Source organism: Penicillium samsonianum (assembly GCF_028829775.1).
Source record: "Penicillium samsonianum strain IBT 33392 chromosome Unknown utg000005l_segment0_segment0, whole genome shotgun sequence".
Classification (NCBI taxonomy): domain Eukaryota; kingdom Fungi; phylum Ascomycota; class Eurotiomycetes; order Eurotiales; family Aspergillaceae; genus Penicillium; species Penicillium samsonianum.
Window position 1 is genome coordinate 1,059,998 of NW_026643263.1, and position 19,480 is coordinate 1,079,477.

A 19,480-nucleotide genomic window follows, 5' to 3' on the forward strand; every position below is an offset into this window, starting at 1 on the left:
TGTATGCAATTGGATTAAAACGTACTTTAGATTGACTTCTATGGGTGGAAGCCATATGGATTGTCTCACTTATTATGTGTTAATAGCGCGGCCAATAACGTTCATTGGTTGTATGACACGTTAATTGTTGTGGGGCTTGCCGGATGTAAGGTGGTAGCCCTAGTCTGAATGTTCCTTGCGCGCATCCTAGTATCTTACGAAACGAGGAAACCGGCATCAGATGAGGACGTCTATAGTATTGGTCTAAACTAGCGCAGCCGTCTGTCTCATATATTCTAATTTTCTAATTCGATTATTTATACCACGCGGGTCCCCTCAGCTGTTACATGTGCACTGTGCAGCTCGCTCTTTTCTCGAATCCAAATAACAGCTGCAAATGACCATGGGAGACAAAATAGCCGACGAATATGCGGAGAGCATTGATCCAGAGATCTACGCCAACAATCCCGCATACTTCTCTCTCTTTAACCCATATATTCACAAACAAACCATAATCGCCGATCATGTCTCAGTACAGTGCCACATAGACCTCAATGGAATTGATGCCGTTGGGTCGAAGATCGGCAATGTCAATGCACATGCAGGTAATTTTACTTCACTGTGTGCGCCAAACTGCCTACCGGAAAGACTTGCGCTGGTCGCGTACACTGTGGAATATGCATTCCTCCATGATGGTACGTGAATAGGTCGCTACTGCATCTTCCACAACTAACACCGAGCGACAGATGAAACCGATAATGCTGCTGATCAAGAGGCTGTATGACTACCAATCCTTTTTTCTGTGTGTGCGGATCAACAAGCTTACGCGCTATTTAGTTATTGCTGGAAAACAAGATGCTCCACCAGGCTCTTAATCAGAGCAGTATGACTTCTGTATCGACCAGAGTTTCAGATAAAGCACAACGCAAAGCTGAGGTCCAGGCCAAGATCGCGGCCGAGTACCTGCGTCTTGATCCCGTGTTCGGCGAATGGTTCATTAAAGCGTGGCAAACATTCACTGCGTCCGTACAGGACGTGAGAAGTCTTGAATTTCCCAGTCTGGATGACTACCTGGGGTTCAGAATTGTTGATGCAGCAGCAGAGTATGTCAACCCATTCCCAATTCGAGAACTCAATCTGACCATTCCAAAGCTGGACACTCTATAATTTCCGATGGGGATCAGGCATCACGCTCACCCCCGAGGAAGAAAAAATCGCCGACCCTATGAGCTACGTGGCATATGCAGAGTTATGCCTGGTAAATGACTTGTTCTCTTGGGACAAGGAGTACGCATCTCATATCAAAAACAATGGCGACGTGCCCTTAGTCAATGCAGTGCATGTTGTCGCGGTTACACAGGGTCTGACGCACTGTGCAGCGAAGGCGGTTGTCCAGGCCGAGATCCGAGCACACGAAGAGCGATTTTGTTTCTTGAAAGAACAATACGAGGCGACGACTAGCCCATCAGATTCAGTTCTCAGCTGGTTAAAGCTGCTCGAGCACTCAATGGCTGGAAATTGGGTTTGGAGTCTTTGTACTCCTCGTTACTTCAAGGCTGACCGGAACCCCTATAAAGATCACCTCGAAAAGTTCGGCAGCAACACAGTGCGAGTTCTCACACCCCGAGAGCAGCTTCGTAACACAAAACAAGAGATCAAAGACACCAAGGAGAGTGCGCTCAAAGATCTCAGCCCAAGTAAGTATAAAACGCTATCCCAGCTGATTTCACGCAAATCTTGATCCAGAACAAATGAGACTCACGATATCTCAGACACAGCAGCAGCGAGTGATGTTCTGGCCAAGTACTCACCTGGGTATCCCGCAATTGACGAGGCAAGTTTATACCCCCAAGAGTCGCTGTAAGGACACTTGAGTGCTGACTAGAAATCGACAGCCCGTGTTAAATCCCTACACCTATATTAACTCCCTGCCATCTAAGAACGTGAGACAGACATTGATATCGGCTCTGAATTCATGGTACAAGGTGCCCGTGAAGTCCCTCCTAATTATAGAGGGCGCAGTCAACTTCCTGCACAACTCATCATTATTGTAACCGAACCCTACTCCACCTGATATTGGTTCTCCTCACTGACCTCCAAATAGGCTCGATGACATCCAGGATGGAAGTGTCCTCAGACGCGGAAAGCCTGTGGCACATCATATATTTGGCGTCGGCCAAACCATCAATACTGCGACATATCTGATGAATGAAGCCTTGTGTCTCATACATATGCTTTCGCCATCTGCGGTATCAGTTTATATAGGTACTATTACCCCTGCATATTTCCTTACGAAAGTCTTTGGACTGACAGTACCAGATGAAATGCGTAACCTCCAGCTTGGACAGGGACGCGATCTCCACTGGAGCTACCATACGCATGTACCGACCCCTGCACAGTATATCAGCATGGTCGACGGCAGTATGTATTGGCCGATCTATTCTTATGCACCAACTTACTGATAATATCATAGAAACAGGTGGCCTGTTTCGTCTCATCAGCCGTTTGATGAGATCAGAGGCGACGGCGAATGGGTATTTCAACCCTCATCACACAACAAGTCGAGATCTAGGTTAACAAATTCTAGAAACCTTGATATAAGTCAGTTTGCGACCTTGCTTGGAAGACACTTCCAAATACGAGATGACTACCAGAACCTTCAAAGCGAAGATGTAACAAATCCCTATCCTGTTTTTTTTGAGCCCGAATCCTAGCTAACATATTGTTTTAGTACACAAAGAACAAGGGCTTTTGTGACGATCTAGACGAAGGGAAATTATCTTTCCCGGTCATCCTATCAATGCAATCGCCCGGCTTCTCCAACACAGCGTTGTCAAGCGTATTCAAGGGTTCCCAAAAAGGCGAAATACTATCACCCGAAATGAAGCAGTACATACTAGAGGAGATAACTGCTCGGGGGGCTTTCTCCAAAACAAAGTCCGTGTTGAGGAAATTGCATATCGAACTCCTACGTCTACTTATGGAGACCGAAAAGAAGGCTGGTGGCATAGAGAACTGGGCGCTCCGGTTGTTGATTATGAAGCTGGACCTTGGCGATGAAAATAAAAAGGTGGCACATAAGAGTGATTCTGCTTGGAAGGTCAACCAGCGACGAGCGTGGAAAGGAAGTCAGACAAACGGGCGGCCTATTGATAAGGCTTGCTTTTTGAGGGCTATGGAAGAGGCGTCTCAGAAATGAGTCTCGGTTACGGACCTATCTTAAATAGAGTAGAGGTACACGAAGATACGAAATATGTAAATATTACAGGCGTTTTCGAATCCAATTACTCTTTTCTTCATACTGTACATCTTTTGCGGGCAACTTCAGGGCTGTGCACAACGAACCTTGAAACCACCCTTATCCGAATCGGGTTACTTCAGAAACAGCCCCTCAACAACCACACATTTTCTTACAATCTCCAATTACCTAGGTAGACTTCAACTATACAACACTCTTGTTGCCTAACCATACTCCCTACCATGTCATTGATTACCAAACCGACCATCATTCTCGTGCATGGCGCATGGCATGGCTCGTGGTGCTGGAAATTTCAAATCCCCGCACTTGAGGCTCTCGGCTATACTGTAGAGGCCGTGGACTTACCATGCGTCAGCGGGGTAGCCAGTACGACGCAGTTCGACGATGCAGCCCACGTACGGTCCGTTGTGGAAGCACAGACGTCTATGGGTAAGCGCGTCGTTGTGCTAGCGCATTCCTACGGAGGACCGATTGCGAGCGCTGCCATCAAGGGACTGTCCGAAAAAGGCGTGCTGGGGATGATCGCTCTATGTGCCTTTATCTTCCCTGGGGGCATGGACCAAGGCGCGGCGATTCGTGCCATTGGCAGCCTGAGCTACGTGATGTGGGACGTGCCGAGTGAAGGTCTTTTTCAAGCGAAAGAACCCCGCGGCTTGTTCTTTCCTCCAGATGTGCCGGAGGATCGAGTCGACTGGGCAGTATCGCAGCTTCGCCCTCAGAGCATGGCAGCCAATCTGGGAATTGTGCCCCCTCAGGCCTGGCAGGACGAGTCTTATAATGGGAGATTAGGCTATATCAGGTGCACAGCTGATGCCGTCATTCCAATTGAACGGCAGGACGGCATGGTAGCAGGCGCAGGTGGCCAGGAAAAATGGGTAGTTCGCACTCTCGAAGGATCCGGCCACAGTCCCTTCCTTTCGCGACCACATGAAGTAGCTGCTGCACTGCAGGAGATCGTGGATGTTTTTGAAGCCAACGTCTGACGGGAGCAAGGAGGTATAGCTTCGTTATCGAGATGATCCTTTTGTGCTAGTCTACGGAGGCGAGCGTTCTGGGAATATTCGAAGTCATAGCTGGGTCATGGCCGATAGAGAAGTAAACAATGTCAACTCAATGCATTATTAAGGGCCGGTGGTGACTCACATGGAGAAATTTAGCATTCTAGAGACGCGCGAATGTGTGCCCAAAGTCAGTATGATGTAAAAGCACCAGAAGCTGGAGAAAGACGAAGACAATTATAAAACGATCGTGATACGTGTATCCGTACTTCTACCTTGCTGCTGCTAAACCTATAGTTTTCACCATGCTAGAATATGCAGATAGCGAAGGGTACTATAAGGCTAGCTACTGGTACACCTTCTGCGCAACAACTACAACCCGCGGCATCGATAAAGCCACACCATAAACCGCCTCTACGACAAGATCCTTCAGCAGCTGCCGTAAAATCTCCGCATCATACACCATGTCCTTCCTCTCCAAAGAGAGTGGAAACCCCTCCATAGTAGCCAGATGCTGCTCTCCATTCGCGGTAGCAAGTTCCACGCGATCCAGAAAATAGTCCAGGTGCGGCCTCTCAAACCCAATATCTTCCAGCAGCGTAGGCAACTTCAACACCCAGTCATGGCGGCCATTTGAATAGATCAATACGAGCAGACGACCAACCGCCGGCGTTGCCAGCGCGGGGTCTGCCCTTGCCACATACATTCTGGGTAATTCATATCGTCCCATTGGATGTATCCCCCGGTCTGAGCAGACGGGTGACGTTCCGGATGGCGGGGACGGGATCACTGGTCTGCACGACAAGGATAAAGAGGCGATGGTGGACGATGTCGTAATTGCCCACCAGGGGCTCTGGGATGGGATTGAAGAGGTTCAAGTGGTGGAGGGTGAGGCGCTTGGGCAGCCATTGCGTTGGAGGGGTATTGGAGAGGTCAATGTCCTAGCCGTCAAGGTCGCACTAGGGAGTGAGTGGGCGACATCGAGCAGCCAGATTGCGGTTCCATTGCCGATGGCTGCGATGACGGGGTTGAGGAAAATGAGAATAGAGGGTTGATGTCGACTTGGAGGAATTCCAAAGATAGAATTTGAGGTTGACGCGACAAGGGGGGACATGGCCTCTGCCAAGCATGTAGCCTTTGCTTTCCGCGTTGAATCGGGGTTTAATGGTTGCCGATATGGCGGAGAGGAAGCCCGATTAGGAAAAAGGTCAAGAAAATAGACGCAGGGCGTGTTTGGCAAAGTATGAGCAATTCTCTCCCGACCGCCTCCCTGTTTTATGCTGAAGCCAATCTGAGACAATCCCGTACTCTCGTATCAAGCAGCCCCCCAAGCCTTTGGCTGTTCAATCTGCCAATCGGAGGAGTATCTGCTGCCATCTCGTACTGTGACTAGTCCACGGGACAGCGCCTCCAGCAGCGTCCCCTCAGGGGTGGGGCGCCCAGGTGGATACCACCTTCGTATCCAGGCAATGGGTATACAAAATTGGACCTATAGCCATATGGGCAATGGCACTGGCCCTGAATTACTGGCCATATTTGAGAAGGTCATCGTCGCCCTCGCAGCACCATACAACGTGGAAGTCCAATTCGTCATGTCTCCGCGAATATCCCATTGCTATTCATCACTCATGGCCATCAATGACACTGACGCGGTGATTAGTGAGACCCTCACGAATGCGGACCACTATAAAGCCCTTTGTCACCAAGTAGTCAGTCTTGGAGCATACACGATATTTCGAACGTCCATCAGCGAACAGGCGCTTTATATGGTTCGAGACCGACTACACGCTGTGAAGGTGGAGCATTTAAACTGAGCTCGTCTACATCAATCCTGCTAGTGCGGGATCAGGCACATGGATTCTACTCCGGTTTGCACAATATTGACTCAATCCATGAGACGGTTTCACGACCATCATATTTCAGCAAAAAGGTATTCAAGGAGATCATCACCTTCTCACTTGCACCCTCCCACGAGACTTGGGGCTCTGAAACTCACATCACGACCGTCACGCTAGTGTACAAGTTCCATCTCTTCGACCGACTATTCAACTTGTCGGCGCGGAAGTGGCGGAAATCATACTGCGCGGGTATCCATTACGCGAGAATCGTGAGTGTTTCAACGTCGTTGACCATTCGTCTACATATACAGGCAATCTAACACGCTTTGTATAGTTGTTGGATTTGTCGTCGAAACTCGGTGATCTGCACAAAAACCCCTAGCGACTTCAACATCTCTTCTGCGCAAGGTCAAAGTCTGGGTGATTTGCTATTTATAGAAGTTGGTCAATGATCTCCCGGGTCAGTCCCACTGTTTCATCGATCCGATTAAGGAATGGCGCGCAGTGACTGGATCCCAGTTCCTTGACGATCCACGCCTTCTGCGTGGAGGCCATCATGCCAAACTGCGCCTCCTTTGGCACCGCACGATCCTCGGTGGTGACGATAAACGCCAACCTCCCTTGAAACGTCTTATCTGCCCAGGCCGGATGGGGCTGGGGCGTGGTGAAAGATAAAGTCGAATGCGGTTTGAGTTCTGCGGTCAGGGACTGGACCAAGGCCAGATCGACATCGGCAGCAAAGTTGTTGATAGTGTCATCCGCGACATTGAGATTTGCCGAGGGCTGCAACAGGTCAGCATGTTGATTGCCTTAAATATAGTGGGGGCGAAGAGGTATTTCTACCTGATTGACCAAAATCCAAGGGGGCAGGTTTCCGCCCTGAAGGCCAGCACAACTGAGGCCTTCGGGCACAAGGAAGGCCCCCAGGAACAGCAGTCCAATAACGCCACCTGCTTTGCCCTCTTGCGCCCGCTGCGATTTGGCTAGCCCGGTAGCCGCCGCGGCACCGGGTATGCCACCATATGAGTGCATAAAGAGCACAACGTCTTTCCCCTCATCCTCCACCAGGGACCGGAGAATGACAGTAATAGCATCCGTGGAGATCTGTACCTCCTCCGAATGATCTTACGGTGGTCATATAGTCCCAGAACTGCATTTGGGGGTGGGGGGAAGATGATCATAATGCTTTGTTGCGATAGAAGTGGTAAAATGATATTAAAACCAATAGTTAAGAGGAACCTATTTACTAACTAGGTCTATCTGATGAGAATTATTACAGAAAATAAAAGGACGGAAGAGAAGATAGCCATTCGTAGCAATCAGTGTCTTTGAGAAGATGCACCACACTTAAGCTAGAGGAAAATTTAGTTGACCAGGCTGTAGCCCTGCAGACAAAGTTCATTGTCCAGCTAGACAAGAGTGGTCCGACATAGACATGGGTTAAACTTGAGCTCCAGCTTCACCGTTCGGCTCCATAGTTGTTTCTCGATTGGCAGTTGACGGTCCCTTTGTAGGACTCACTCGCGGACCCCCTGATCCAGGGCCGCCCAGGCCAGCCGGCTTTCCCATGCTATCCTTTTCAGTCTTTATGTTCTTCCACTCCATAAGAATAGAAGCCATAACACATGCGCAAGAAGCCGCCAAAGCCACGCGAAACACGTCCATTATCGCCCTATTGTATCCAGTCAAAAACCGTGGCAGGTCTTGATGGCTCACATGATCTTGAATACTCGTTACTCCGCTAGCAGTCACACTGGCGATATCACCAATGTTGGCTGATAGTTTGTTGCTGTATATGGCCTGGTCCACAGCGAGGAATACAGAACCGCCCAACGACTGCGCGAAAATCATCAAGGAGATCCCAATCGGAGCATCTGGATGCGGGAGGACGGCTTGAGCAGCCAAAGACGCTTGTTGCATGCCTAGGATGTATGTTAGAAGTGTTTCGAACAAAGGTGAAGGCATGGAAAACATACTCATTCCACATGCAGCCGCCCAAAGGATTTGGTAGCCGATCCATTTGCCTTCGTTCATATGCGGGGTGAAGGTTGTCATAAGACCGGCCCCAATAGACATAAGCACTGATCCGCCGATCATGAACGGCGTGTAGTGGCCAATACGATTGATTAGGAAACCTGATATGAGACTGGCAGCTGCAGACGAGGTGACTGTGGGTAACATCATGGTACCTGAGTGGACTGGAGATGCAGACTTGATGGCTTGAAACCAAATTGGCAGGTAGTAGTTGAAAGTCATCATCGCTCCAGTGACCATTAGGGTAAAGACAACTCCGGCGGCAATACTGCGCTGCTTCATGATCCGGGGTGGAATGGTGGCGGTGTCCGGAAGCCAGATCTGAATTCCAATGAAGGCCAGCAGCAACACTCCTGCCAGAACTAAAAGAGCAATAATGCGTCCACTATTCCAGCGATAGGTCTCCCCGCCCCATTGCAGAGCAAGCATTAGACACACTACCCCCGGCATCAGGCATAGATTTCCCAGCGGGTCCATCTGCAAAACTTGCTCGCGTATAGGGGTTCCGGTCTTGCGCGCCGGAGGCATCTTGAGCACCAGCATGATCACCACTATGGCTACTGCGCCAACGGGCAGGTTGAGGTAGAAGCACCAGCGCCAGGTAACATGTTCCGTGAAACCACCACCAATCAATGGGCCAGTGACGGATGCCAGGGCAATTACGACGCTGACAATGCCTGAGAAGATGGGCCGTAGGTGTAATGGGACAGTGAAGAAGGTGATGATCACACTACCAGCGAAGATCCCAGATGCTCCCAGACCCGCGATCGCTCGACCAATGATCAGGGCTGTCGAATTGGGCGCGGCACCGCAGATAGCAGACCCGATTTCGAAGATGACCACGGCGCTCACAAATACCCATTTTGGATTATAGAAAGAGTAAATCTTCCCAAAGAGTAGTTGAAAGGCGCAAAAGGTCAACAAATATGCATTACCGTACCAGCCAATATCACCGATGGAGTTGAATTGATTCGTGATACTAGGAATGGCGTTCACGATGATGGTGCGATCCTATCGCGCCACAGCAAGTCAGTGATCAAGCACGCGAAGTGAAAAAGACTCTAGAGGAGAAAATAACCTACCAGCGCGGTAAGAAAGGCTGTAAAGTAAAGAGGAACGATGATCGAGTAGAGCTTGAGACCCTTTGGATACTCAACCGGGGGACCCATACCACCATCACCTGGACCCGCTGGGCCCTCTGGAGGACCTGGAGGACCTGGTTTGACCTCGGTTTTGGATTCAACGAGATTTTGAGATTTTCCCGACTGATGATCTGATGATAGTGTCGGTGGTGGTGTCTGCTTCTCCTGTTGCGCTTCTAGGGAATTTTCCGCCATAGTGCCTGTCGTGTTCGACGTTTCGTCGAGAAAACATAAATCGCAAAATAAGAGCGGGCCAAGTTTTCGGATACAAAGCAGAGCAAGAGAGGACAAACTTGAACAATATCCCCAAAGGGCTCACGTAGAAAAGGAAAAATGCATAGTGTTACCCTCTGGCTTACATGACCCCCAGCGTGGTCAGCTGACGCCAGGCCCGGCCCTCAAAGTAGCTGGAGACACTTAATCCAATGAAGTATCTTCCTCCATCTTAGCTTTATATACTAGTTCGGAAGTGAAAAAGGTCCGGAGCGGATAACATTAGAAATCGCTCAGGGTAAAACCGTGGAAGAGTCGAGGCTTAGATGGTTTTGGCGTTTTTCAACGAATCGTTTAAACAGGCCATCCGCGGCTAAACTACATAGCGGCTCCACTAGGGGTATTTCTTGGCATTGCTTGGTATTGCTTGTTCCTCCGCACGCCCAAAGTGTCTCGGCTACAGTCGCTGCCATTTACCAACCAACACAATGAGACCCACTTGATTTACAAATACTATTACACCATTCTAGTTATTAAGAAATTTATGTTTTACATGACAAGGGCTTTTGAGGGGTTAATGTCTGGTCATGTGATGTGGTAATTTAAAAAGTCGCTAAATGCCTTTTTCTCCTGCTTCTCTTCCTCTTCCTCTTTCTATTCCACTTCCGATTTCAACCCATTCACTTGCCTATTACTAATTCCATGTTCTTCGAACACCGCAAATAGCGAAACGCTTCTCCTGATATGACCTCCCATTGAAATGCTGCTCTTCATACCTCGAGTCATTAATTCGTTCCGCCGTCAGCCATATCAAACCATCCGCAAAATGTCAACCACGGGACCATCAGGACAGGATATCCCACTTGAAGGGATCCGCATGTCACGATTAGGAGATTTTGAGAAGAAACCAAATCTCCCATGGGGCTTTTGCATTTATCTATGCTCGTTTAAAGACGATGCTGCGTGGCATAAAATTCTCCAGCTCCTTCAGCGGCGCGTGCAAAAGTCCGTGGAACTTTCCCTACCACCTGGAGAGGAAAGAATAGAGCTCCTAGAGGCCCATGATCTCGTGATTCATGCTGAGCTGGAGAAGTTCAACGGCGCGACTTCGCATGAGGTGCGCGATCATTTTAATGATTGGGTGGCAGAACAACTACCAAAAGTGGTTAAGACACCCGAAACACTACAAAAGCTAGTCGGAGAGCATTTGAAGGAGAAAAATCATATTCCTGGACCTGAATACATTCTTGGAGCACGGCTTAACTTCGCCCTATTTGTTGATGATATTTGTTTGGAGTCTTTGGTCCATATGGATCAGCCCGTAGTTAAAGTTTTGTATAAGCAATGGGGCAATTTGAGTCCCGAGGAGAGAAATTACAAAATTGACCCCGACTGGCATGATGGGACAACGGAAGAAGAGGAGGAGGATGTTGGATGGATGTACATGTCTGTCAGCGACTACGTTGATACGTATGACCAATTTGAGTGGGCACACGTGGCTGTCTGGCATGCTTCATATCTTCGGCCTCCTCAGATGCTTGACTATTTTGGTGATGAGGAGAGCCAACCGGGCTTCTGGCGGAAGTAGTCATGTATCGAAGAAATTGACGGATGGTATTAGAGAGGTGGGTGCGCAATATTGAAGTCTTTTTGTCTCGTTTCAACTTGGATTACCATCCAGTCTTTCCACATGCATGCATGGCTACTGATCAAAAGTGAGTACCTAGCCACACTCAGCCCTTGTCCGTCCTACTTGCGACCGTTGGGATACTTCGGACAAATCCACTGCAAATTTCTTGGGTGAGAGAAACATCCTTTTTCTGCGATGTCGAGCTCGATTATCAGACCGTGTCGTGTAACTCGTGATAGGAGAAGAAGTTGCGACATCCCTGTCAATGGTCTTTGACAGCCTGTCTTCTGGTTGGGCTCGTAGAGCTCGCCGAGGAGCCAGAGCGACTTGTTATCCGAGCTCAGCTCCGTCTTTACCAGAGCAAGAGGACTTCGCCGTCGATTTTCCCGCAAGCTGTCCGTAGTCAATAAGATCGCAAAGCTTATGAGCTGTTCATGATGATATTACAATATGTCTATAATAAAATAGCTGAGTTGTGCAAACTGACAGCGGCGAGTGACGGGTTCGGCCTCTGGTATGTATCGAAGCCTTTGAAACGGATATAAGCTAGTTGCAAGCACACTTCATCCACTACCGGACTTGTTTTGCATTTATCGTGTCGACTGCCATATGAAGACCTTCTTAAGACCGTCGAGTACGAGCATATATTGCTCCTTTCCGTTAAGTGTTAATAGTCAGCGTTTAGGGATTATAGCTTTCATTATCCGCCGATATACGGCACGGTTCTTATAGCACCGGATCCCGACTATAAGCCAAGTATCGCTCCTACGGCTTTTACTACGGGCTAGCGCGCGAAGTTCAAGTCTCACCCGCGTCTCTTAGTCGCCGCCCCCTTAGAGAGAAGCGATAATAATTGTCCATTTGAATACGAAGAACTCCTACGCAATAGGGAAGGCCACCTAACGACTAACGAGCTATATCACGAGCCCTAAGATAATAGTGGCTAGGCTATAGGGTCTCCCGCCCGGTATATGCCCGCTATGCCCCGTGTCGGTGATTGGCAGCATAGCAGTTCCAATACGTCTATCGCGTTGGTTGGTACGAATATCAAAAAGTACATGCCTAGGCACTAGATCAAAACCCGTGAGCTAAGTCGTTGCAGTTTAGACATCCAAATGCGTTACAGTATAGACATCCAAATGCAGTTAGTACTGCATCTACTCTAGCAGACTCCACATCCATCCATTCTAACCACGTTGTCTAGAGATATGGAGAGCCGGTTCAAGTGAGAGGACCTCTGGAATCAGAACATGCAGCGGCGCGTAGAAATCGCCGTGGCCAGTCGTCGGAGAATCCAAGTTCTGGAAGAGATGGTGGACGTCAGGCTGGTTGATCTATGTGGCGACAAAGGAGACGCCAATCAGCAGCGCAAAACAGGACGCCCCCGCCGGCAGACTTTGGGACATGGGCGTTGACAATAAAGGTACAAGCACATGAGATATCAGGGGTTGCCGATGGTATAATATAGTACCATCTCCGTCCAAGCCATGAGCGGAAGAATCTCTACTACCTTGTCCGTCAAATCCACCTGCCCAACTAGGCAGCTCAATAGGTTCTATGTTAGTACTCTTCTAGCCATAACGCGGTCAATCCCTATGATCTCCCTCGGCCCGTGTTCCCATAGCCCAGGCCTATTGTGGCATGAATGATCCTCGATGGCCTTCGCGGTCTAGTCCGTACAGCTACCGTGGAAATCGTGCTCGTCTGGGGCTGCGGGCCCATAGCAAACTTAATAAGCGAAGCGGATTGGGACGAAGCTGCGCTAGTATCTCCAGACTTAGTTGAGAAACAAACCCACAGCGGGAGATCGGGATACCTCGTCCGGAAGGCCATCATGGTCCGGCCCGCCCGTGCCCCTGAGTGTCGCCCCAGGATCCATGGTTCGCATCCATTAAGCCGCAACCTGATCCTGTCGATCAGCTGCCATCCTTTGTTACCTTCAGCTGCGATTTGGAAGGAAGCTGTAAATATTAGGCCTACGAGGTGATAGACGGCGCCATGTACCTATTATGCGCAGTAATTCCGCAGCAGTATCATTTCCAATCCAAGATGGGCAGCAATTCTTCCCAATACCACACTTCCATTATTTTGAGAGCTCGTCACGTTCGACCGTTTGTCGGATATCATCCGCATTGTACCCCACAACGCCGTGGCCCATTGGCCAAAGCGCACCGGTCCAGGTATTCCAAATTCCTGTGGTGACCGTCACGAGCCTCCGGGGGCGGAGAATGGGTCTGGTCGGGTCAATCCATATCGAAGCCATTCCAAGGTAGGAAGGTTATTAGCGATCGTCAAGTCCTAACCGTAGATGAGCGGACGGCCGGCTCTTGCTGGTCGGCACTTGGTTGGCCGACTTTTGGTTGACGTGCTCTTAAGTTTGTACACACGGTTTTGGGTAAGGAAGCATGTCTCTTTGGTGGAGCTCCAAGCTACTACACATCCCTCCTATACAAGGCTCACAAAACATGTCTCCTCCACCTCCCCCACCTCCCCCACCTCCCCCACTGCTCTTTGAAGATCCCTGGAAGACATGGACAATAAGGCTGGATGGAGATGACAGTCATCTCATTGGAAAGGTGAATCCAGTAGACAAGAGACGGCCTTGTTTGGAGCTTGTCGAGGAGCAGGTTGTGTCTTTGATGGGATGGAACGTCAAAACGACACCGGCATTGTCTTACCTGGGCCGTATGAGTGATCATGATCCCGGTCGAAGGAATTCGGATCTCGCGTATGAGCCAGGCAGGTCTTTCGGTTTGTGACAGGACCGGAAGTATTGTCGGGGCACTCTTCTACATCGGGCAAAGATCGGAGATCTCGCAAAGGTCACACGAAACGGCCAGCTTGGCGAAGCGCCCTGGTGGGTCGGCTCATTTCAGGAACTGTCGAACGGAGGGAGTGGTCAAATATCACTAAGACCATTTTTGGCCAATTCCCCGGTACGAGTGTGGTATTTGGGTTAGACTCGGGAGTAACACCAAGACGAACCCTCGGGGGTGTTCAACCACTCCCATCAATAATCAATCAACCATCAGATTCTATTGGACATCTTCAGTACTAGCCAGTACATCGATTTCTCATCCTGACACAAAAGAGTAGAGGGTACCATTATACTCAGAATAGGCCAAAGAATCCAGAGAAATGGAAATCACTATTTACCCTGTATTCCCTATATAGAGTCTAATCTGAGAATTTTCGACTACAACACTAACCTGTCTGGGAGTTTTCGACCACATGGATATACGCTAATACTTTTTGGGAATTTCGGACCATAAGGACGACAATCTTCAAAGTTGAATATCTTCGTCAGGAGGTAAGATAAAAATAGTCATTAGAGTACTCTCTTCTTCCTCTATCTTCTATGAAAAGAAAGGGCTAGAATAATAGGTTTTGAACGATACCTAACAATCCCAATTTGCCTTATAGAATCTTGAGTAAGTCGAAGCCCACCCCAACGTCTTGTATCCATTGCTTCCGTCACCACCGCCCGAGCCGTCGAAGTATGCCTGTTGACTACTGAACCTAGGGAAGAGCTGATTGTTGAGGCTGACTGGCATCATGGCTGATGACTGCGAAATGCTAATGGTATGGCGTCCGTGGAACGTTCGTCGGTTGCTGCCTGGATTCTTGCTGCCGCTCATGTCCGCACGATGCACATTGTTGAGGATTTTGACGTGGCTCATTCGAGTCTCTGATAGACGTCAGTTGATAATTCTCGACTTGACCATAGTGTCTTGGGAGTACCGACTTACTGAAGAAGCTTCTTCGCGACGAAGTAGCCAACAGTGCCGAACAGACCGATCTTGAGAAGCGCCATCCCTCTTCTGGGTCCGTATGCTCGCAACGGAAAGTTGGCTCGAGCAAAGACTTGTCTGGCATGAAATCGACTGAATCGGCGAGTAGGATAGTCCATGATTTGTTGTTGAATGATTCCTTAAAACCTCGCAGGTGGACGGCGAATGTTTATAGGTAAAAACATCCAAGCCGAGTCCGGAACTCCGAGGCCGATCGGGGTCGGCTTTCCTTTTGAATAGCTCGGCCGCGGACTCGGCCTCGGGTGTGCAGCAGCGCCTTTGCGTACATCACCAACGAACAGCATCGGACGTCCGATCTTTTACTCGACGTCGGGCATTGCTAGCGACAGCATGTATGTCCGACCTCCTTTAATACGCAGAACTTGGCCTCGTGCCAGAGGTATATAGCACTGGCCATATTCTTTAGAATCGGACTCGTTATTCAAATCGACGTCACAAGCACAACTATCTTTTGCGCGCCCTATCAAGCACCCCACAGCAACTATGCACGACGACCGCACCGCTGAGCTCGAGAAGGGCAGTCCAACCTCTTCAAGACCATCGAGTCCAGCGGAGCCCAAGCCTCAAGCATCTGGCCCACCAGCAGCACCTGAAGGAGGCACAAAAGCCTTCCTATCGTTACTCGGAGGCTCCTTGGGTCTTTTCATCTCATTTGGATGGGTCAATTGCATTGCTCTGTTCCAAGCTGAATATCAGACCAACCAGTTGAAGACCTATAGCAGCTCGGAGGTGTCCTGGATCACTTCGTCCGAATGTGAGAGCCTTCTTCCCCAACCGGCCGTGAAACAACAAGCTCATTTCAATCTAGTTTTCTTCATGCTGTTCATGTCACCGTTGTCTGGATATCTATTCGACAACTATGGACCACGATTGCCGATCTGTATCGGTGGATTGATGCATGTGTTTGGCCTCATGATGACCAGCTTGTCAAGCAAATACTACCAATTCTACTTGGCACAGTCGATTTGCTCAGGAATCGGCACATCGCTCATTTTCACTCCGGCAATGACTTCGGTTTGTGTGATCACTCTTGGAACTTATCGCGCATTTTCTGACAAGCTTCACAGCCTATGACTTACTTCAGAAAGCGCCGCGCTTTGGCAGGAGGATTGACCGTTGCAGGCTCGAGTCTGGGTGGTGTAATCTTTCCCCTCATGGTCAACAACCTCCTTTCGGAGGTCGGCTTTGCATGGACGATGCGAATCTGCGCTTTCTTGATCCTTGGGCTCTGGGCTATTGCCATGCTCACCATCTCCTCCAACTTGCCTCACACTCGCAAGGAGTTCAACCTTGCGAACTACCTTCGGCCTTTCACGGATTTCAACTTCTTGATCTTGCTGACGTTCTGCTTTTTCCTTTATTGTGAGCCGCCTATCATTATGTTTCATCGCAACACAGCTAACCAGGGTTTAGGGGGATTGTTTGTCCCTTTCGACTACCTTGTCCTGTCTGCTATGCATAACGGAATGTCAATGACTATGGCCTACAATCTGATTCCCATCATGAACGGAGCGAGCTTTTTTGGACGTACGATTCCCAATGGCCTTGCCGACAAGTACGGCCGTTTCAATGTGCTTATCATCATGCTCCTTTTCACTGGTGTCATCACTCTGGCCTTGTGGTTGCCTGGTCGCAGTAACGCGGCCAACATTGTCTTCGCCGCTTTGTTTGGTATCGGATCTGGCACCACCATTGGCTTGACACCGCCCCTTGTGATGACTCTCTACCCACCTCAGGAGATCGGGTTTCGAATCGGGTTGGCTCTTGCTATCGCAGGCATTGGTACCCTTACGAGCCCTCCGATTGCTGGTGCAATTGCAGAGACAGATGGAGGCTCTTTCCGCTTTGCGGCCTTGTTCAGTGGCGTGAACTTCATGGTCGCGACAATCTTTTTGGTGTGGCTGAGGGGTAGAGTTTCTGGTTGGAATCCCCTCACAAAAGCTTGATGCCTAGGCAAGGGCACTGAGCGTAGCAGCCTGCTGCAATTACAACATCTGGTGAAGAAGAGGAGACTGGCGTGGAGGCAGAGAAACATAAATCGGCACACGCGTGACATGAACACGATCTTGCGGTGGCATGGCAGAATCCCTTCTGTGTAAATACAGAGATTTTAGTCTTACATTTGGATCAATCTCTGTAGACGAACAGACGATATGTATAGATTTAGAGAGTCCGGAAATTGATTTCATGACCATTAAGATCATTACCTCTTCAATATATGCTTGTTAAAATAATTCATGGATCATCTCTATATATATTAAATACTTAAAGACACCTTATAATTTGATCTAGCTGATTCTCTCTAGTTATTAGTAAGAATAAGACAGTAAATATATAAGACGCTAATCGTACCAAGTAGAATATATAGATATCTACAATACCTATATAGGTAATACTATAATCAGAATTAATATAGTTATATAATATTAACAATAAAACCTTATTGTTAGTATATCATAAATACTACATAGATACAGTTATTCATCCGAGCAACCCGATAGATATTACATTCAGCTATGGTTGCGTTAAGGTCCCGAATTTAAGTCCGAGATTCGAGAGTGGAGTATCGGGGATAATATTTGACCATGAGTACCTCACGGAGCTGCACTCACTTCATCGAAATAGACCTCCGAGTCTTCTAACGAGGTCTTTTGCGCCTCTATGCTTTAAATGCGTCTCGGTTCATCGCATCAAAGATGTGGAATTCATTCCTCAAAAGTTGCTGGCGACAGTTTTTATCATTAACAAACCTGCCCACACGATGATAAACGTCGACAACCTTTGGTCTCTGGCCGTCGCCTCTGGGTTACTGGCCATATTTCTCAATATACTGTGGGGGCGATTCAAAGAATACCAAGGACGCAAAGCCCATGGCTGCGGCGTTATCCCATCCTATCCTCAATGGGATCGCATTTTCGGCCTCGATCTCGCCTTGAGCCAAATGAAGGCCCTCCCTGGAGACACTTTTATCCCATGGCTGGCAGCTATGCATGAAGGCCAACCGAGCACATTCAAGGTCCGTTTCCTCGGAAAACGCCAAATCTACACCACCGAGACTGAGAACCTTAAGGTTATGACAGCGATCAACTGGAAGGATTTTGGCATCAGTCCTCTCCGACGCAGTACGAAAGCTTTCCACCCGTTCGCAGACAAAGGTGTCAACACCGTTGACGGGGACGACTGGGTGTTCAGCCGTTTCCTCATCAAGCCGTTCTTCAATCGCGATGTGTATACGAACACTGATCGGATCAGGCCGTATGTGGACTCGTTATTGTCTCTACTGCCGCCGGATGGAGAGACATTCAACATCCAGCCCCTGCTCCAGCGATGGGTAAGTCGCGCTTGCAAAAAAGCAATTTGAACGTTTCATTACAATGCTCATACGAACATAGTTCCTGGATTTGACCACTGATTTCATCCTTGGCGAGCCTATGGGGGCCCTCAATCATCCAGCCAAGGCCAAAATCACATGGGCCATGCTGGATGTTCTTCGTGGCAGTCGCCAGCGTATGCAGGTCGTTCGCATGATCAAGTGGTTCAACTGGGACTGGTGGCTCAAGGCAGTATACGAGGTTCATGCCTTTGTCGACACACATATCACAGCGACTTACAAAGAAATCGAAACCCGCAAGCCACGCATCGCTGCTGGAGAGAAAGTTGGCCCTGAGCGGGAAGACCTTCTATGGTACATGGCATCACACGACTCCGACTACGAAGACCTGCGGTCTAAATTGGCCCTGCTGCTGGTCCCGAACAACGACACAACTTCGATCTTCATCAGTAATGCCCTCTGGCACTTGGCTCGTCACCCGGATGCGTGGGCAAGATGTCGTGAGGAGGTACTGACATCAGTTCAAGGGGGTGAGGACGAAGCGGTTGGTCAACTCAGCTTCTCCACTCTCAGAGGCATGAAGTTTCTCAATGCTTGTCTTGATGAGACTCTGCGACTAAACCCAACCAACGTCACCCAAGTCCGTATCTGCATGAACGACACGACCCTCCCACGTGGCGGAGGCAAAGACGGCCAGTACCCCATCTTCGTCCGCAAAGGTGACATGGTCCAAGTCACCAAGACAGTACAGCAGCGCAATCGGGAATACTGGGGTGAAGACGCAGACGATTTTCGTCGATTTTCGTCCTGAGCGCTTCCTTGAGCTGAAGCCCTTCTGGGAGTTCGTGCCTTTCAGCGGTGGTCCTAGAAGGTGCCCAGCACAGATGATGGTCATGACGGAGGCTGCATACCTGGTAATGCGCTACGAGCGAATCGATTCCAGAGATGCGAATCCATATCATGCTATTATGCGGATTGGACCAAGTAACAAGACTGGTGTTTTGGTTGCCCTCCACAAAGCACGCGAAGGAAATTAGTATCGATGAACGACAGTCGACATGAGAATTACGTTAGCTGAAACTTTAGAACATTAGCTTGACTGTTAGATGCCAAACTGATCCATGCCTTGCAACTCTTTATTGTTCATATATCCGCGTTTCACTCGTTTCTAAACTCCTGCAACGGACCAGCACAACTTGGAAATCGAACGAAGAAGGAGACGATGCATTGACGCCTAGGAGCGA

At 49.1% G+C, this 19,480-nt stretch overlaps 11 protein-coding genes across 11 annotated transcripts; 7 read left to right on the forward strand and 4 right to left on the reverse strand.

Moving 5' to 3' along the window:
- Nucleotides 1–382: 382 nt before the first annotated feature.
- N7471_009314 (bifunctional terpene synthase/polyprenyl synthetase family protein) lies at nt 383–3,178 on the forward strand (the record flags this gene model as incomplete). Its single annotated transcript, XM_057282033.1, has 11 exons — nt 383–674; nt 726–757; nt 817–1,082; nt 1,132–1,676; nt 1,752–1,813; nt 1,875–2,029; nt 2,084–2,244; nt 2,299–2,400; nt 2,453–2,513; nt 2,567–2,651; nt 2,711–3,178. 11 exons carry the CDS (start codon nt 383–385, stop codon nt 3,176–3,178), a joined length of 2,229 nt encoding a protein of 742 aa, XP_057132916.1.
- Nucleotides 3,179–3,459: 281 nt separating this feature from the next.
- N7471_009315 (alpha/beta hydrolase) lies at nt 3,460–4,221 on the forward strand (the record flags this gene model as incomplete). Its single annotated transcript, XM_057282034.1, has 1 exon — nt 3,460–4,221. One exon carries the CDS (start codon nt 3,460–3,462, stop codon nt 4,219–4,221), a length of 762 nt encoding a protein of 253 aa, XP_057132917.1.
- Nucleotides 4,222–4,582: 361 nt separating this feature from the next.
- Nucleotides 4,583–4,966, reverse strand: N7471_009316 (uncharacterized protein; the record flags this gene model as incomplete). The annotated part of the gene is made up of 1 exon (XM_057282035.1): nt 4,583–4,966. The coding sequence occupies one exon, from the start codon at nt 4,964–4,966 to the stop codon at nt 4,583–4,585; it is 384 nt and encodes a 127-aa protein (XP_057132918.1).
- A 739-nt stretch (nt 4,967–5,705) lies between these two features.
- N7471_009317 (uncharacterized protein) lies at nt 5,706–6,456 on the forward strand (the record flags this gene model as incomplete). The annotated part of the gene is made up of 3 exons (XM_057282036.1): nt 5,706–5,895; nt 5,994–6,343; nt 6,409–6,456. The coding sequence occupies 3 exons, from the start codon at nt 5,706–5,708 to the stop codon at nt 6,454–6,456; spliced, it is 588 nt and encodes a 195-aa protein (XP_057132919.1).
- A 50-nt stretch (nt 6,457–6,506) lies between these two features.
- On the reverse strand, nt 6,507–9,445 carry N7471_009318 (uncharacterized protein; the record flags this gene model as incomplete). Its single annotated transcript, XM_057282037.1, has 5 exons — nt 6,507–6,857; nt 6,918–7,178; nt 7,596–7,996; nt 8,051–9,119; nt 9,191–9,445. The coding sequence occupies 5 exons, from the start codon at nt 9,443–9,445 to the stop codon at nt 6,507–6,509; spliced, it is 2,337 nt and encodes a 778-aa protein (XP_057132920.1).
- An 844-nt stretch (nt 9,446–10,289) lies between these two features.
- On the forward strand, nt 10,290–11,051 carry N7471_009319 (uncharacterized protein; the record flags this gene model as incomplete). The annotated part of the gene is made up of 1 exon (XM_057282038.1): nt 10,290–11,051. The coding sequence occupies one exon, from the start codon at nt 10,290–10,292 to the stop codon at nt 11,049–11,051; it is 762 nt and encodes a 253-aa protein (XP_057132921.1).
- Nucleotides 11,052–13,176: 2,125 nt separating this feature from the next.
- On the reverse strand, nt 13,177–13,356 carry N7471_009320 (uncharacterized protein; the record flags this gene model as incomplete). Its single annotated transcript, XM_057282039.1, has 1 exon — nt 13,177–13,356. One exon carries the CDS (start codon nt 13,354–13,356, stop codon nt 13,177–13,179), a length of 180 nt encoding a protein of 59 aa, XP_057132922.1.
- A 202-nt stretch (nt 13,357–13,558) lies between these two features.
- On the forward strand, nt 13,559–13,852 carry N7471_009321 (uncharacterized protein; the record flags this gene model as incomplete). Its single annotated transcript, XM_057282040.1, has 1 exon — nt 13,559–13,852. The coding sequence occupies one exon, from the start codon at nt 13,559–13,561 to the stop codon at nt 13,850–13,852; it is 294 nt and encodes a 97-aa protein (XP_057132923.1).
- Nucleotides 13,853–14,669: 817 nt separating this feature from the next.
- N7471_009322 (uncharacterized protein) lies at nt 14,670–15,003 on the reverse strand (the record flags this gene model as incomplete). Its single annotated transcript, XM_057282041.1, has 2 exons — nt 14,670–14,781; nt 14,843–15,003. The coding sequence occupies 2 exons, from the start codon at nt 15,001–15,003 to the stop codon at nt 14,670–14,672; spliced, it is 273 nt and encodes a 90-aa protein (XP_057132924.1).
- A 385-nt stretch (nt 15,004–15,388) lies between these two features.
- Nucleotides 15,389–16,851, forward strand: N7471_009323 (MCT family MFS transporter; the record flags this gene model as incomplete). The annotated part of the gene is made up of 3 exons (XM_057282042.1): nt 15,389–15,919; nt 15,973–16,267; nt 16,319–16,851. The coding sequence occupies 3 exons, from the start codon at nt 15,389–15,391 to the stop codon at nt 16,849–16,851; spliced, it is 1,359 nt and encodes a 452-aa protein (XP_057132925.1).
- An 815-nt stretch (nt 16,852–17,666) lies between these two features.
- N7471_009324 (uncharacterized protein) lies at nt 17,667–19,273 on the forward strand (the record flags this gene model as incomplete). The annotated part of the gene is given in 3 exon segments (XM_057282043.1): nt 17,667–18,236; nt 18,298–18,969; nt 18,983–19,273. 3 exon segments carry the CDS (start codon nt 17,667–17,669, stop codon nt 19,271–19,273), a joined length of 1,533 nt encoding a protein of 510 aa, XP_057132926.1.
- Nucleotides 19,274–19,480: the final 207 nt, after the last annotated feature.